The sequence below is a fragment of the Melospiza georgiana genome, chromosome 5 (genome assembly GCF_028018845.1).
Source record: "Melospiza georgiana isolate bMelGeo1 chromosome 5, bMelGeo1.pri, whole genome shotgun sequence".
In the NCBI taxonomy this organism is placed as follows: domain Eukaryota; kingdom Metazoa; phylum Chordata; class Aves; order Passeriformes; family Passerellidae; genus Melospiza; species Melospiza georgiana.
The window spans coordinates 72,427,444-72,443,904 of NC_080434.1; the positions used below are offsets into that span (position 1 = coordinate 72,427,444).

General features: G+C 46.6%; 1 protein-coding gene across 1 annotated transcript in view; it reads left to right on the forward strand.

Annotated features, from left to right (window-relative positions):
- Positions 1–16,461, forward strand: part of REEP1 (receptor accessory protein 1) — a 69,554-nt gene that overhangs the window by 49,797 nt on the left and 3,296 nt on the right. Inside the window, exon 6 of the mRNA XM_058025095.1 lies at positions 444–612. Coding sequence (XP_057881078.1) covers positions 444–612 — 169 coding nt within the window. The remainder of the gene's footprint in view (positions 1–443; positions 613–16,461) is intronic.

Below are 16,461 nucleotides of genomic sequence, written 5' to 3' on the forward strand. Positions count from 1 at the left end.
ATATAATATAATATAATATAATATTATATTATATTATATAATGTAATGTAATATAATATAATATAATATAATATAATATAATATAATATAATATAATATAATATAATATAATATAATATAATATAATATAATATATCAGCCTTCTAAGAACATGGAGTCAGATTCACTCATCTCTCCCCTGCAAATTGAGCACATGACCAAGACTGCTCTGTGCTCCCTTCACTGCAATGAAGAATCAGAGATGTTTGCCACAGAACCACCCCAAAAGGAAGAGCCAAGAGAGGGAACGATGCTTTCAGCCACACATTTTTGTTCATCTCTAGGTTATTGAACCACACAAATTTTTCTCTTCCGATTGTCCTGATGGATTTCAGTGAGCAAGAGCGAAAGAGTCCCGAAACGTTGGGTCTGACTTTGTGTTGTTGGCCTGCCTGTTTCCGCAGGGACAGGGAGCCCTGTCTGAGAGGCTGCGCAGCTTCAGCATGCAGGACCTGTCGAGCATCCGCGGGGACAGCGGCAGCCCCGTCCCTGCCCCGGTCACCGTGCGGACGGGCAGCAAGCAGAGCCACCCCAAGCCAGCCAGGAGTGCATCAGAGGGCACCGGCAGCTCAGGTGAGTGCCAGGGTTATTTTCAGCGCTGTGCTGGCTGCAATGTCACACTGCTCGGGGAAGTTGTGCCCTTGGCAGGGACGGAGGGAGGCGGACGCTGCAGGCAGCACATACCAGAGTTCCCAGCACGCAGACATGCTCTTGGCTCTCCTGGCACTCAGGAGGAAAAAACAGGATCATTGTTTGATGGTTACTATTCCTGGCTGGTGCTGAGGATGAGACTTGAGTGTGCAGAGAAGCCAGGCTCAGTCTTTGCAACCTGAGCTGGAAGGTTGGGCTGGGGGCTGCTGAAAAAAAATGTGTCTGGTTTGTTTTCTAATTCTGGAAGAGCAAAGGGAAGAAATACCATGCTGTAAATAAGATCCATTCCTGAGGATTCAGTTAAAAAAACTTATTTTAAGGACAATAGTTTGTTTTCTAATTCTGAAAGAACAACGGGAAGAAATATGCTGTAAATTAGATCCATTCCTGAGGATTCAGTTAAAAAAATGTATTGTAAGCTTGGTTGAAGAAATCTTTTTGAGTCCAAATCCAAAGCATTTAATTGGAGGTAGCTTTGCAGATTAGATCTCACAAAGTGAGACACGGAGGGTTATCCCGGGGAGGTGGCTCCAGATGGTTCCTGGGGTTCCCACACACCACCAAGGATCACTCAGCTCCAGGGCTGTGGTGAGAGGCCGTGCAAAGTTGCAGGCGTGTTGCACTTGGTAGTTGTGAAACATTTGCTGGCAAGTCAGAAATTCAGCAGTTTCAGCTTGTGTGTGCTGAGGTCTGTGCAAACACTTGCAAGACCTCAAGCCTGGGTAGCTGCTACCCCTTGTAATTTGCTTTAGTTTTGGAATGGTATTAGAAATGTCTTGTCTGATCCTTCCTAAGAGCATCCTTCAAGCCTCTTACAAATCCTGTGAATCAGACTTCTCCTTTTTTTTAAATATTATCTGTTGAATTACATTTTCTTTATGGGTAAACTGAAATGTTGGTGTACAGGGGTTTTGTTCTCATCTTTCTATAAGGCCTTGTGTACACTTCTCTTGACATAATCAGTCTGAAAATAAAGTGTTCACACACAGAATATAAAAGTCTTTAAAAAGTGCATATGTAGACAAAAATAAATAATGGCACAAATAAACCATAATTTACTTATCTTAGTTCCACCTTGAGTAGAGCAGCCTTTGTAGTTTTACTCTTGAGACAGTGAAGTCAGCTCACCTGGCCACAAACCCCTGTCTCAAGACACAAGAGATTTTTATTTTGGTCTGGTTTTGTGTCCATAGTGCACAAGGATCTCTCAGAATGAATCTCTGAAAAATTGTTCATAAATGGTTCGAACTCAGACTAAGTGTTATCACAAAATTTGGATTCAAGTAATTTGATATTTTGAGTTTAATTTTTTTTTTTTAAATGGAAACTGCACAAATTTGCAAAATCTTCCAAGACCTCTATTTGTCCCATGTCACTTGGTGATTTCATGGAGGTGCCTCATTCTCCACCTGCAGGGGATACAAACAGCCTCCCCTTGCAGGTGGTGGGAGACTCCAGCTGCGAGCTTTGCTCTCACTTTGGATCACAGGAAGGGAAAGATCCAGTTCTGGAGGGGAGCACTGATCAGAGCCAGCTGTGCTGTGTGTGTGTGTGGGGCTGTGATGTGCCAACCACACTGTGCCATCCTCGGGGCCCTGTTCTGCTGAGATGACACTGCTCTGGGCACTTCCATCACCCCACCTTTCATATTTATTTAATTGGAGAGCTGGACACCAGCAAGGGGCAGACAGAATTGTGCTATATATCCATGAAATGTGTGCATGTGTGAGAATGGGCAGGAGCTGCCACTGCAGAGCAGCAGGCACACAGCCCTGTCTCCTGTCCCAAAGCCCTCAGGTGGCATCAGTGTCCCTGTCAGGTGTCCCCAGTGCCTCACAGAAACATTGAACTCCTCTGGATTTTTACCTGCTTTAGAAATAGCGGGGCATAGTCAATGTGACATCAGATGGAGTCATGAAAAATGACCCAGACTATGTTTGGCATGAGGGTGTTCATTTTAAATAGACAATTTTTCTTGTGAATTACAGAACCTGCATTGTACTTCTATTTTCATCAGCAGTCTGTCACCCAAAGAAGACTTAAAGCAGATATTTTTGTTTTGATTTTTTTTCTGCTTTTTGGAGGTATTCCCCTCTCTTTTTTCCTTCCATCCTAGTCCCACTGCAAATCCACAAACTATATTAGCAACATTAAGAAAAGAACCAACAGAAAAGGAAACAGCTTACCCTTTCCTTCTCTAAATGCTTCATTTCTGGTGTTCTAAGAGAAGCCTTAAAATAGGAGGATAATGATTCCCCAAACAAAACCTAAAGTTTTATATAATTCAAAGGAGGTTTGTGTTGATTGTCCTTGACTGCTGCCAGCTAGAATTGTGCCTGCTCCTTGATCTCTTTGTGAGCACACTAATTAAGGGGATTAGCTGAGGGCTGGACTTTAGGGTTATGCTCACAGTGAAGAACACAGCCAGGTTCTCACCTGGTGTGGTTTCTCTGACTGACAACACAGCAGAGCTCAGTTTCTGAGGGGTAACAGCCTTGCTGTTACAGAATTTTAGATTAGGCACTCAGGAAACAAACACACACCCAAAGCACCATCCCTTTTTGGTGAGAGCTCTGAAACTCACACGGTTACAATTCAGGTGTAGCTGGAACAATGATGTCTGAAGATAAAAACGCATGTTAACTCAATCAGCCAAGGAAAGCTGAAGCCCTGCCATCACACAGGGCTGGCGTGGGATGCTGAGAGCTGAGAGGGCTCTTTGGGACGAGCTCAGGATGTTTGTGTGGCTCCCATGCCCTGAGCTGGGACACGCAGCCAGACCTGGGCTGGAACTTGGTGCTGCTGCTGCCAACCCTCCTGTGTCACTGTTGTGTTTGAGAGCAGATGTGGCATCTGAAATAAAGGGTTTTGGAAAGACAAGGGTGCAGGGAGAGGTCTGTTGTCTTTCCTGCACAGAAGGGAATGCTAAAATTCAGTTTTGTTGGTATTAAACCCCCCAGCCCCCTGTGAGCACCAGCAGTGGTTCAGGTTCTGGTTTCACAACCCTTGGCCATGATTCCAAGCCCACTGAAGCACGAGAAAAGGCTCTCCTGACACCAGTGGGCTCTGGCTGTGGCCAAAAGCTGGCTGCAGGACCAGGCTGCACGAACTCACTCAGCCTGTTTTGTTTCCACTGTTGTTATTTTTGTAATTGAATGGTGCTGCTTAGATGGATTTGTGATTCTTTGAATCCCCTCTTGACACAAAGTACTGTGTGAAGAGTTTGCCATTTTGTAACAGCCTCATGCAGATACAGCAAAGGATTTTTTTTTTTTTTTTTTTGCCTGCTGAGGAGCTTCTTAGGAGGCCAAGAAATAGAATAAGCAAGAGCTGCCTTGAGACAGCTTTCCCCTTTTCTGCCTTTGCTGCCTTTCAGTCAATTGTGCAGCTGTGCTGTGAGCACGGTCCTTCTGCAGGAGTGGGACAGCTCTGCACACAGTGGGCTCATCCCAAACAGACCCTGCTCCTGCTCCTCACACCCAGATGGCATGGAGAGGCCATCTGCTTTTGCCATGACTTGATTTGGGCTGCTGGCCCCACAAACAGCTCCAGGGAAACGTGCCCACCTTCCTGAGATGGGCACCAAGGGCACACAGTGAGCCCCTTCTGCCACACAGCAGGCCCACCACCTCTGCAGCTGATGTTTCACTTCACTCTTGGTTCAGCATTTCTCAGTTTATTGTCCTGGCACCCAGATGATGGACTGTGACATTTGACTCAGTGCCTGCTCCAACCTGTGCCCTTTCACAGGCAGAGCTGCCTCTTTCCTTTGGTAAATGTCATGTGGCTCTGCATTGTTGTGGAAAACTGTACGTTCCAGAACAATATTTCCAAATATTTTTCAAGGGAATCCTGTTGTTCTGGCAAATGGCCAGTAACAATCCACATACAGACCTGTCTTTATTAACAGGAGCTTTTGCACTTGTGAACCTTATAGCATTACCTTAATTTGTGTGGCATCAGAGGACAGTCAGTGTGCAGAGCTGATGCTGCCTGGGGCAGAGGATCACAAACAATGCAGCCACCCTCTGTATTGCCCAAAGCCAGAGTTCTTTCTGCTTAAGCTTGTCCCAGGCTAAGATCATTCTTATCTGGAATGATTTCAAAGCAGGAATGGACAGTGTGCTTTCTGATACTCTCCATTCCTCTGAGCAGGCGAGAATCGATGCTGGTTGTGCTGAAGGACCAAAAGCTTTGCAGTACAGAACAAAGGTGGGGGAACATCAGCAGTCAGGATGTGTTTGGGTATTCAGTGCCCATCAACCAGAAAGATGTGTGAGAACAACCCAGATATATGTTGTCTGAACTCCCAGAGAATAAACTGTCATAAAACTGTGATCAGCTTCCTTCTGTGTGAGATCAGAGGCTGAGCCTCACAGATTTCTTGAGGAAGGCCATGGTTTCACAGCAGCATCCAGCCAATGTCAGGCAGCACTCCCACTAAAAGCTGTAACCCAGCTGCTTGACTCTGGCCCATCTCTTTTCCTTTGGATACATTTAAATCCTATTTTTACAGGCTGACCCCATCAAGGAATTGCTTCAAGTTAAATGCTATCCCTTGCTTCCAGGTTGCTCTTGGCCTGGGTGAGATCCTCAAGCCAGTGGAGAGCAGCAGCACAGACAGCAGCAATGGGATGAGGAGGTGGAGGCAGAGTGCAAGGGACACTGAGGCATCTGCTCTCAGTGGTGCTGCTTTAAAATGACTGTGAAACTGTAGAAGAACTTCCAGTGTCTCCAGTGCAGGATAATCCTAACTAAAAAAATCGCACAGAGCTCAAACCCTTTTCTTCTTTACTGTGGAGTCATTGATGCCACTGTGAGCATTAAATTAAAAGGCTCAAACTGGAAATATAGACTGTTTCCTGGAACACAAACTGTGCTCAAGACGAAGCTGTAACCTTCACACATGTTCATGGACAGTTGTGAATCACCTGCCTTCACCCTTCACTGAGTGGTGCACTGCAATCCCCTTGGCTGCTTTCATTCTTCTGGCAATTCCATCAGGATATTAATTCCTGTAGGACTCTCCTGGTTTAGGAAGTTCAGGGATGTGTGGGTGGATTTCTTTAGAGGCTGTTGTGAGTGGTTGCAGCAGCCTTCTTGTAGATTCTAGAATTCTTGTAGACTTCCAGAATTCTACTCTGTAGACTTCTAGAATTCTTGTAGACTTCTAGAATTCTACTCTGTAGACTTCTACAAGAATTCTAGAATTCTTGTAGACTTCCAGAATTCTACTCTGTAGACTTCTACAAGAATTCTAGAATTCTTGTAGACTTCCAGAATTCTACTCTGTAGACTTCTACAAGAATTCTAGAATCTACAAGAAGGCTGTTGCAACCACTCACACAGCCTCTAAAGAAATCCACCCACACATCCCTGAACTTCCTAAACTCTAAATCTGCTGGAAGAATCCAGGCACACAGCCTTACAAATCCCAGTGTTGCACCCTGTGTTTGTGACCATACAGCCTTGTGCACTGGGTTGTGCATCCATGCTCCCATGGCTTGTCCACACTCCCAGGTCCCTCCAGACAGGAGTTACCTCTGCTCAGTGATCTGAGATCAGCACCAGGGAGCTGGACCTGACCCCATCCTTAGCACCCACATGGACACAGCCTGGGGTGGGGCACGTTCCTGAGTCTGTGCTCCATGCTGTCCCCATCCTTAGCACCCACATGGACACAGCCTGTGGTGGGGCACGTTCCTGAGTCTGTGCTCCATGCTGTCGCCTCCCTGTGCACACCAGGGCCTTGAGGTGCCCTTCAGAGTGGTGCCAGGTGTTTTCTAAGAGTGAGAGGCCTCACAACGAGTCCCTAACTCTCAGCTCCTCTTGCAGTGTGCACGTGTTGCTCGGTGTGCCGGCTCCTCCGAGGTGAGTGCAGGATCTCCTGGTGTCCATCCATGCATCCCTGTTGGGCATGGCTGCTTCCCCCAGCCTGGCTTGCTCCTGATGCCCTCGTTTCCTAACGCCAGGGGGGCAGAGCCAGGCTGTGGGTGGGTTTGGGAGCTCTGTGTGTGTGTGTGCTCATGGCAAGAGTCTCAGTGCTTCTCACCGTACTGACCTGTGCTACCCACGGATGGGGATTGTTCCTCTGCAGAAAATCTTCATTCCTTTCTCTTCTAGAGGATGGGCCTCATCCTTGCTGGGCAGTGTCACTCCTCTGCCCCCAGTGCTGGTGTAAATCCACTGGAAACGCAGCAAGAGCAAAACCTCCCCAGCCCCAGCCCTGGTTTGCTATGTTCCCTAAGGATTGGCACATGTTTCTCCATTGCTGGAGAGAACATTTGTGTTTGGGGCGAGCAGGGTATGCAGCAAATCCCAGCAGCAGACCCTGGTAAGGCTTGAACTGGCTGTCCCTGATTCAGTCTCTGGCAGAAGCACTTTTGAAAAATGTCCCCGGTGTCCCCAGCGTTTATTGTGTTTACAAATGTGGAGAGCAGTGAATGGTTTAGCTGCTGGTGGTCTTTTCAGTGCTGTGCCACTTAGCTGGGTTGCTAAGAGCCCAGACATGTCACTTCTGCATTTTTTCCCCGGTGGCAGATGAAAGGAGTGGGAGAACTCCAATTTGGGCATGCCAGAGGATGGGACTGCCAAGCAGCTTGTCTGGGGAGAAAAAAGAAATGCAGACTGGCAGTGTCTCATGTTGGTGGAAGCAAGAAAACCTTTGTAGCTCCTTTTCTTCTCATCTCATGTGCTTTTTGTGTATTTTGCCCACTAATCAACCTGGAGCCAGCAGCAGAAGGACTAAAGGATGACAGTGCTGCAGCCTGTGCCTTCCCAGAGCCCTGTGCAGTGCTGGGGCTTGGAGCCTGATGGTTCCAGCCTGGCACAGCCTCCTTGCACCCTGCCTGGGTGGCAAACCCTCCCTTATATTTCATTTGTCACCCCTCCTTTTCTGGGTGTGTGCCATTGTGCAGGACAAGGAAAGATGTTTAAGGTGGTATCTGTTGAAACAACACTTGTATTCACAGGGCATTTTATTAGAACTCTTCTAATTTTAGCCTAAACCTATTTTATGGATTTGACTTCAAAGTGTTATTTATAAAAAGAGTCACTGAATCCTTATGGGCTTAAAAGTCATGAGGTAATCTTAGGAAAGTCTTTTAATGATGCTAAAGCAGCAATCAGTCCAATGTGTTTATGAATTGGACCCAAAGTAATTTGGATCTTGTTGAAATTGCATCCCCTGTCTTTCACACTGGCCTGTTTTACTATTCCTGCCCCCTCTCCAGCATAATCCAGTCCCTCAGACCATGTCAATAGGGATGTGCCAAGGCTCTGTGTCACAGAGGGTTCATTCTGTCTCCACAGGCTGCCCTTTCTCTGTCTCCAAGGCAATAGATGCATTAATGCACTCTCAGACAGTGGCCTGCCATTAAAATGCTCCTTTGTGAGTGCATCTTTGGTAGCTTTGGAGAGCTGACTACGTCATGTGAACGTTTTTCAGTGCCACAAAAAGCTGGGGGAGGAAAGAATCTAATTTTGTTTAGCTAGGGCTAAGTTGCCTTGAGCTATTGGCACTCATCTTCTCTTGGTGCAAACTTTAGTGCAGCCAATTTCAGAGTCCCATCATTAACAGCTCTCATTTCCAAGGAGTTTGTCATCTAAATGGGCAGATAGTCAAGTCTTTCCTCAAGCAGGGATATTAAAAGCTGCTTTAGAGCCTTGGTGCAGTCTTTTTCAGCAGGAGCAGTTGCATTAATGCTCTTGCAGGTGAAACCCTATTATTGTAAATAGGTAAAACTCTATTATTTCACTCTTGTGGTGAAACCTGTAGGTAAAAGTCTATTATTTCACTCTCTGACTCACAGAAACCTCCTCAGCTCTTAGGAGAGCACAGGCTGGTGGAGCAAAAGTGCAGGCATTCTGCTCCCTAGATGATACCCAGGAGGATGACTCCTTGCAGGTGCCATGGGGTGTGCATTTCTGCAGAGCCTGAGGCACAGCCTGAGCCCCTGGGCTGGAGCTGTCCCTGTCCCTGTCAGTGATGCTGGGCTGGCTGCTGGCTTCCTCTGCTCTGGAGCAGCTCTGTCCCTCTCAGCAGTGGTGCTGGGCTGGGCGTTGTCACAGACATAGATTTAATGAAAAATCCTTTCCTTAGGATTTTTTCTCCTGAGAAGCTGAGGCCTCAGCACCAAAATGTAAACATTGATTATCTGCTGCTGTGGAATGCAACAGGTGCATCCTGGATTGGTCTCATGTGGTTGTTTCTAATTAATGGCCAATCACAGTCCAGCTGTCTCAGACTCTCTGGTCAGTCACAAAATTTTGTTATCATTCCTTTCTATTCCTTGCCAGCCTTCTGGTGAAATCCTTTCTTGTATTCTTTTAGTATAGTTTTAATATATCATTTTCTTTTAATATAATATATATCATAAAATAATAAATCAGCCTTGTGAAACATGGAGTCAAGATTCTCATCTCTCCCCTCGTCCCGGGCCCCCTGTGAGCAGCAGCCCAGGGAGCTGATGGGCTCCTCTGCTCTGGAGCAGGGCTGTCCCTGTCAGCACTGGTGAGATGCTCTGTGCTGAAGCTGTTGGCTGCACAGCAGAGCCCTTTGCTGCCCATTTGGATCACTCCCCGTGGCCTCACAGGCTGCACATGGCAAAGCATTGATGCAATTCAGGAGCTCCATCCTCACTGAGCCACCAGCCTGTTGGACAGATGTACTCCAGCTCATCTCTTTGACAGCTCCTGTGCCAGCTCCTCTTGCTTTTGTTCCTGGCCAGGCCTTTGCTGGTGGAACCCCCTCCAGGTTTTAACCCAAGTTTCTGATTTCTCTCCTTTGTGTTCTGTGGAAAGTCAGGCTGCAGCATTCAGGGGCAATGGTACAATTATGTAAGAGCTCCTTTTCCCTTTCAGAGAGGGCAGAGTGAAAATCTCCAGGGATCTCTGTTTGTCTTTTGGCAGTGCCTGGCAAATGCTTAAAGGCTGCTCAATATTAAACAATCCTGCTTGGGACCAGCATTTAAAAAGTAACAAAATACGTTTGGTGTTGTTCTCTCAACTAATGTCTCTTAGGTGCTGTTGCAAAGACCTGGGGCATGGTTGAGAGGGAGAAACCATTTTAATTCTTGCAGAGAATAAATATATCTCTCATGAATTGAAGAACCAGCTGTACATCAGGAGAATTGTTGGGACTGCAAGTATTCGAGGGGGCATTTAATACTGGAATGGTGATCAGGAGCCTCAGGCAGTGTGAGAAATGTGCAGGGACATTTCTGATGAATGGCTCTGTTTGGGTGTGCTCCTCAGGGTGACAGATCACAGCCAGCCAGCAGTGCAGCTCCCCAGGACCCCGATGGGACACCCACTGAATTGTGCTTTAAATGAATCACCTCACTGCTCCGTTGGCTGATCCAGCCCCTCCTCTGTGGTGTGCTCAGGAGTTATTACAGTGGAAAGTGCTTTAAAAACACTGATTGACTTTATGTCAAGGGGGCTGATTGTACATCTCTGAACTAATTCAATTAAATGGTGTAGGTGGTTTTATTTTGGTTCTTAGCCAGTTTTGCTTCCAGCTCTTATTCTGAGGAATTTTTTTAACCTTACTGAACTTAAAGAACAAACAGCAATTTTCTGTTGCTCTAGGCATTTTGTTCCTTAAAATTTCCCTTTACTAAATACTGAAGCAAATTTTTATAGGGCTGGTTTGCATCACTTTGCGCTGGTATTTCTGAATAGCAATTTGTGATTTTCTTTTTGAGATTTAAAAATAGTTTCAGATGTATTTTGGTTACTTCAGGGAAGAAAAAAACCTCACAGAAAATCAGTAGTTTTGAAGTACATTTGCATTGTACCAGCAGAAAGTGAAAACATTGATTATTGTTTAATAAACTTCAGCTGAATGACAGAGCTGATAAAAGCAAAGATGAATATTTCTGTGTTCTGAAACAATGTTCCTTCCCCCTCTGCACCCAAATGTTTTCTCCTAACAGTTTATTCTTTCTTTTTCTCTATGTAAATATTATGGGACTCTGATGTAAGTGTTACAGATTGCATGAATTTTCCTCTGAGGTGTTTGGAATAGACTAGCACTTAACAACTCACTCATTTGTGGGATGTGTTTTCATTAACGGATGACTTTGTTGATGTAATTAGGTTTGTTTGCTTTGGTTGCATTTGACTCCAGCTTTGGAAAGGATCTCTGCCTCTGTTTGGTGGCTCCTGGGCAGTGTGTGCTGCTGTAGTTTGGCTGCTCCTAACTCCTTGGTTTGGCACTGAAAACTGCTGGGGGAGGACAGGACTTGGGTCAATGTCTTTTGGAAATGATGGTGAATTTATCTTTGTTGCAGGGGAAAGAAGCTGATGGCCACCGTAGAATAAATATCTGTTCTCCCGTGCTCATTCAGTGCTGTGCAAACCTCTTTGTATGAATGGTGCCCTGGAAAGGCTTAACTTTGGAGTGCCTTTACCTTCCATTACATTAATACAACACATCACTTTGGTTTGTGTAGTCTGTGACTGTGGTTTTCCCCATTGCTCCTGAGGAATTCAAGTGATGGGAGACAGAATTATTGTGCCTGGCAAAATTAGGAGAGTCCAATGACAAAGTTGCCTGAGTCTCACTGTTACTGTACTTAAGTGTCCAGATTTTTCAGAGGATCTAGGTCAAAGTCATTTGTTCACTTGGGCCAGGTCCTGACTTCTGTTGTACTCAGGAAAATCCAAAGGATTTGGGTACAGATTTACATGGCAGCATGCACCAGGGTCTGAACCAAAGTGATTGCTGAACCAGCACACTGCTGAATCGCAGACAGTGCTGTAGGAAGAGTTCTGCAAGTGAAATTTCTCAGCCTTGTTGAATCATAGAGATCAAAGATTGCAATGATCTGGCCCCACATTTCCTGCTCCGTGCTGGGTTGTTCCTGAGGTGCATTAACAGCTCAGATCCCAACTCTGCAGAGTGCTCCAATGTCTGCTTTAACTTGCAATGTGCCCATTTTCAGGGCTTCCCTCCCCACGTGTTGGTTGTATCAGTTCCCTTGGAAGGAATTATGATGAATGATAGGAACTGGAATTAAGGGAATTTACTGGAATAATCTGTTTCCTTACACTGTTTACAGTCAGATTCTGTCTTGCTTTAGTGGAGAGAGGAGTGTAATCTGGTCTGTGCACAAAAGGTGTTTGCAAGAGGCAGCAGCAGCTTTAGTCCTGGAACACCAGCCCATTTCCCACTTCTGCAGCAATTCAGCCCCTCCACACAAAGCTGTGGAGCCTTAAATGTAACAGGTGGAGACCCCTAAAACACATGCCACGCTGGGATGGGCAGTGAGAGCGTCCCAAACAGAGCCAGGGCAGGGTCTGGTGTCTGACCCGTGTTTTTACACAGCCACCTCCTGGCTGGGACAGCCCCTGGAGCAGCACACTCTGCTGACTCGGCTGCTTTGGGGACACCTGATAGTGACCCCACAGCCTCAGATCATAAAAATGCCTCTTAGAAACACACAGGAGGTCACCCAAGGCCAAGTGCTGTCCTCAAAATGCACGCTCCAGCCCTGGCAATGTTTAACTCCTCAATCTTTATCTTCTCTGGTAACAACCCTTGGTGTCCCAGAGCCCTTTTATTCACTTTAAACCTCCATCTCCTTTCTCAGCAGCTCCTCACAGGTGTGTTTGTTCTTCTGATTAACCCCTGCCTTACATTTTTACTCACTCTCTTGGTGTCAGAAAATCATATCATCACCATATTCACAAAAAGAACAATTTCAGAGCCAAAAGCTGGCACCCCAAAGCCTGGCAGTTCAAGATGAGCTTGGCTTGCTCACAACACAGATGTCCTTCCCAAGGCAGGATGGGCAGGGACTCCTCCCTTCTTGTTCCAGGTCTAAAGGAAAGTGCTGTGTGTATTACAGATATTTCCTCATCCATGGCCACAAAAGTAGTGGAAGAGCCTGGGAGAGCCCATCTTCCTTCTTCCAGTTCAGTGAGGCTGGAGCCAAGCTGGTTCCCATTTTGGGTGGTTTTCAGTGTCCCACTCACAATGACGTGCAGCAGGGAAGAAAAGGGCACCAGCCCAACTTCCAGTGAAGCTGCAGGGATCAAAGCAGTGTGTGCCAGCTGGGAGGCTGAGCTCTCCTTGATCTTCATGGAAGCAGCTGCAGGACATGATGTGATGCTTGGGCTGATGGGGAGAATGGAAAACCTGCAGGAGCCCATCCTGCTGTGGGGGTGACATGGGTGGCAGAGCTCACTGGGTATCTTTTTTACCCAGCATCTGATTTAAGAGAGAGCCCAGCAATGAGGAAAGCAATGTGTGCTGCAAACCCCTGGGGTTCACAGCAGCATTGTCAGGCTGACAGCTCCTTCTGGCTCCTTTCCCATGGACTGGCTGCCTGTGGAATGCAGCATGGCACATTCTCATGGTTCTGTTCCCTCAGCCAGTGTTTCCTCACTCTGGCCACTGACCACCCCAGCCCTGGGTGTCCAACACCCCTCCATCCTGTCCCATTCCAAGCCCTTTTTCCCTGGTGAAAGGCCCTGTCTGCTCTCAGTGGCACATGGCTGGGGTGTGTCGTTCACTGTGCAAACCTCAGCGAGGGCATTAAAAGAAGTTCTGAGCCACTTCTGCTAAACTTGACTAAATTTTGATTTGGCTTAGGCAGGCAGCAAAGAACAGCTTCCACATCCAAGAGGGTCTAAGCTAGGCTGCTCCTGGGTAGATCATTTCCCAAGAGGAGGGATAAAATTACTATTTTATCCCATAACATTCCTGTACTAGAGAACATTTAATTCTCCCCACAGTGCGATATTCACTCTACAGTCCTACACAGAACAAAAACATTTCAGCATTATCCTGGGCCTCTCTGCAAGGTGCTTATCAACGTCTTCAGTACAGCTGGGGGAAAAGCCAACTTCCAGCCCTTCCTGCAGAGCTGCAGTGGTGTTTTCCAGCCTGCCCGTGTGAATGGTGATAAAGGGGGAGAGGCACAGGGTCAGTGGGCAGAGGATGGAGTGCACAGGCTGCTGTCTCGAGCAGCAGCTGCATCCTGTGGGCTGAGAGGGATTACTGCTGACTTTAATCTGGCACTGGGGAGAGCCCCAGTGACCTGCTCGTGACTTGTGGTGTTGCTGTAGCCAAATCATTTCCCCTCTGTCTGTTACCCAGCTGGAAGAGCTGTCAAAGAATTCAGTTCTTTTGGGCTTTAAGAATCAAAGAGGATTAGTAAATATTAGATGCTGAAGAATCCTCTTTGGTTTCAGGCTTTGGGGTTCAGTCTTTGGTCCAGCAGACTCTTACACAGGCTGAGACAAGAAGCACAGAGCATTATTTCTATGTATGTTCATGCAACAAAGTATAGACCCAGTAATTCTGATTAGTGCCACCTAGACAGCAAATAGTTCCCCTCCTACCATGTTTTGGAATCAAAAAAGCCTTCTCAATTAAACAGAGAAACCTCCAGCCCTGCTGGTAAGAAACCATGGAGAGCAGGAAACTTGGTCATGTTGAGTTTCCTCCTCTGTACCTCTTGCTTTGGGCTGTTCATTAAAAATGTACTGTGTGTATTTAGGCAGCAAATGGATTGTGTTGAGTAGCACAACCAGTCCCACAAAGACTGTGCCATGAGTTACAAGGGTAAGAGCCACCCAGTGTTTGTGGTTTGGAGTTATGAGGCCATAAACTGCCTTCAGGAGCATCAGCAGAGCCAGTGCTCCACCACCACATTTACCCCAGAGTGACAGAAGAGACACTTTTCCCTGCACTGGTTTCCAGCAGCACACCCACTCGATGAGGGTCCACTCAATGCCTGGTGAAGCTTTTTGAGAACTTCAGTGGATCTCAGACTGAGTCTTGACCTGACCTTGACCGCTTAGCCACAAGGCTTGCCTTGACCACTCTCAGTTTCAAGTCTGTAAGTGCTGCTGTTTCCTATTTCTGCATCCCCAGCAGCTCTCTCTGTGCTTATCAGAGGATTTCAACACCCATTTGGAGTCTTCTAGAGGAAGCAGTGGATGCAGGAGCTATGGATGGAACCAGCAATTCAAGAAATCAGTTATTTTATTTATCCCTGAGCAAACGAACAAACAAACAAACAAACAAACAAACAAATCTCTTTCTAGTGTCAACCTCCCAGACATCAAAAGATGTGAATTTAGTCTCAATTCTGTGTAAAATAATCAAAGTAGACTTTATAATGGCTTTGTAAACAAGAGCCTATTGATTTCTAACCCCACAGCTGCTATTATTAGAGTGTGATGTGTGACCCTTCTGTTTATTAATCCCTGGGTGATGCATGGTTTTGCAGTGAGTGATGTTTGTGTGAATCAAACCGTCATTGATTTCCTCATCCCCTGTCTTCACATTTAGGCTGCAAATGGCTGTGTTAAATAGGTGAATTAAGTGTGGACATTAGGTATGAGAAGCCACCTGAGACAAACTGTGAAACAAAAGGCTCAGTGTTCTCAGATGATGAAGAGAATGATTGTGCATCCCTGAACAAAAGGCCCAAAAAGAAGGATCCACCCCTTGAGGTACTTCCATACTGTCAAGACTCCTCCTTCTATGACTTCAACAGGAATCTTCAGCTGAGCAAACACCTCTCTTTGGTCTAAACTCACTAAATACACTTTTACTTGCTCCATGGAAACAAAAGAACTAAAGGAAATGCAGATCTCACTCTGATTTGCCAACATTTTAGCGACATTTCCTTATGGAGGAAATAGAACCTGTGTGGGAGATGCTGTAGGCAAAGACTCCTTGCAGATGTGGGCAGGGTGGGTGGAGGCACAGCTGGCATCTCCCCCTGTGGGAAGCTGAGTTTGTTCCCCCCAGGTCCTTGCCCTGGCTCAGTGTGAGGGGGCAGAGCTGTGTGGTTTGGCCAGCAGCTGCAATCCCTTCTGCTGGGCTGTCACCAAACTCTGGGCTGCTCTGTTGTGGCCATGGGAAGGTGCAGCCTCTCCAGCCACTCCCAGAGCTGTGCAGTGGCCTCCCAAAGCTGTTCATGCCCCGTTTAAGAGCCTTGGCTGTGCAGTCAATGGCAGCTTTGCTTCAAGAGCCACTTGGTTTCCCCAAGAGCAGCCTTCTCCCAGGCTGCAGGAGGTGCTGCTCTGTTTGTCTGGCTGTGTCCCCGGGTTCCTGGTTCACACAGAGCTCCTCTGAGCAGCTGTGGATCCAGGTGTGGTGTGGGATCCGTTGCTGCTGTAAGTGCACAGCAGCTTTGCTCCTCTCCTCTGCTCCAGATCCCACCCAGATCTGCTGTGCTCTCAGGGATTCACTGCAGGCAACTGGGGTAAGATTTCAGGCTTGGAAGATGGGGTGAAGTGTTGGATTAATCCCGTCTCTGTGAGAAACTACTTGGGGTTATGGTCAAGCTAGAAAAAAATGGAGATTTAGGTGTAATCTAAACAAAACCTCGCTGTGCTGCAGTCCCTTGTCTATGTGAATAGTTATACATTGCTGCATCATGGGAATGCAGAAATGTGGCATGGTTTTGGGTTTGAAAGTCCTGTAAAACAGAAAAGTCCTTGCTTTGGTCCTGTCAGGTCCTTAAATATGGGTTAATGCTATTAAGAAAGCAAGGCTTTGGATGTTTATGTAAATGGAGTAGAAGATCCTACCACGCCTTGCAGTGTTACTTGCCTCCACACTGAGAATCCATGCCTGTTACAACATCTGATGACCATTTCTTGTTGTGAAGCTCATGAGACACCACCCCACACCAGATTAGGGCTTTTTCTTTCGTTTGTTTGCTGGCCTAATGTCTGTCAGAGTCTGGAGAACAGGGTTAACCACAGGAAACCAAATTCCTGGACTTAGTCTGCCTCCTCCTG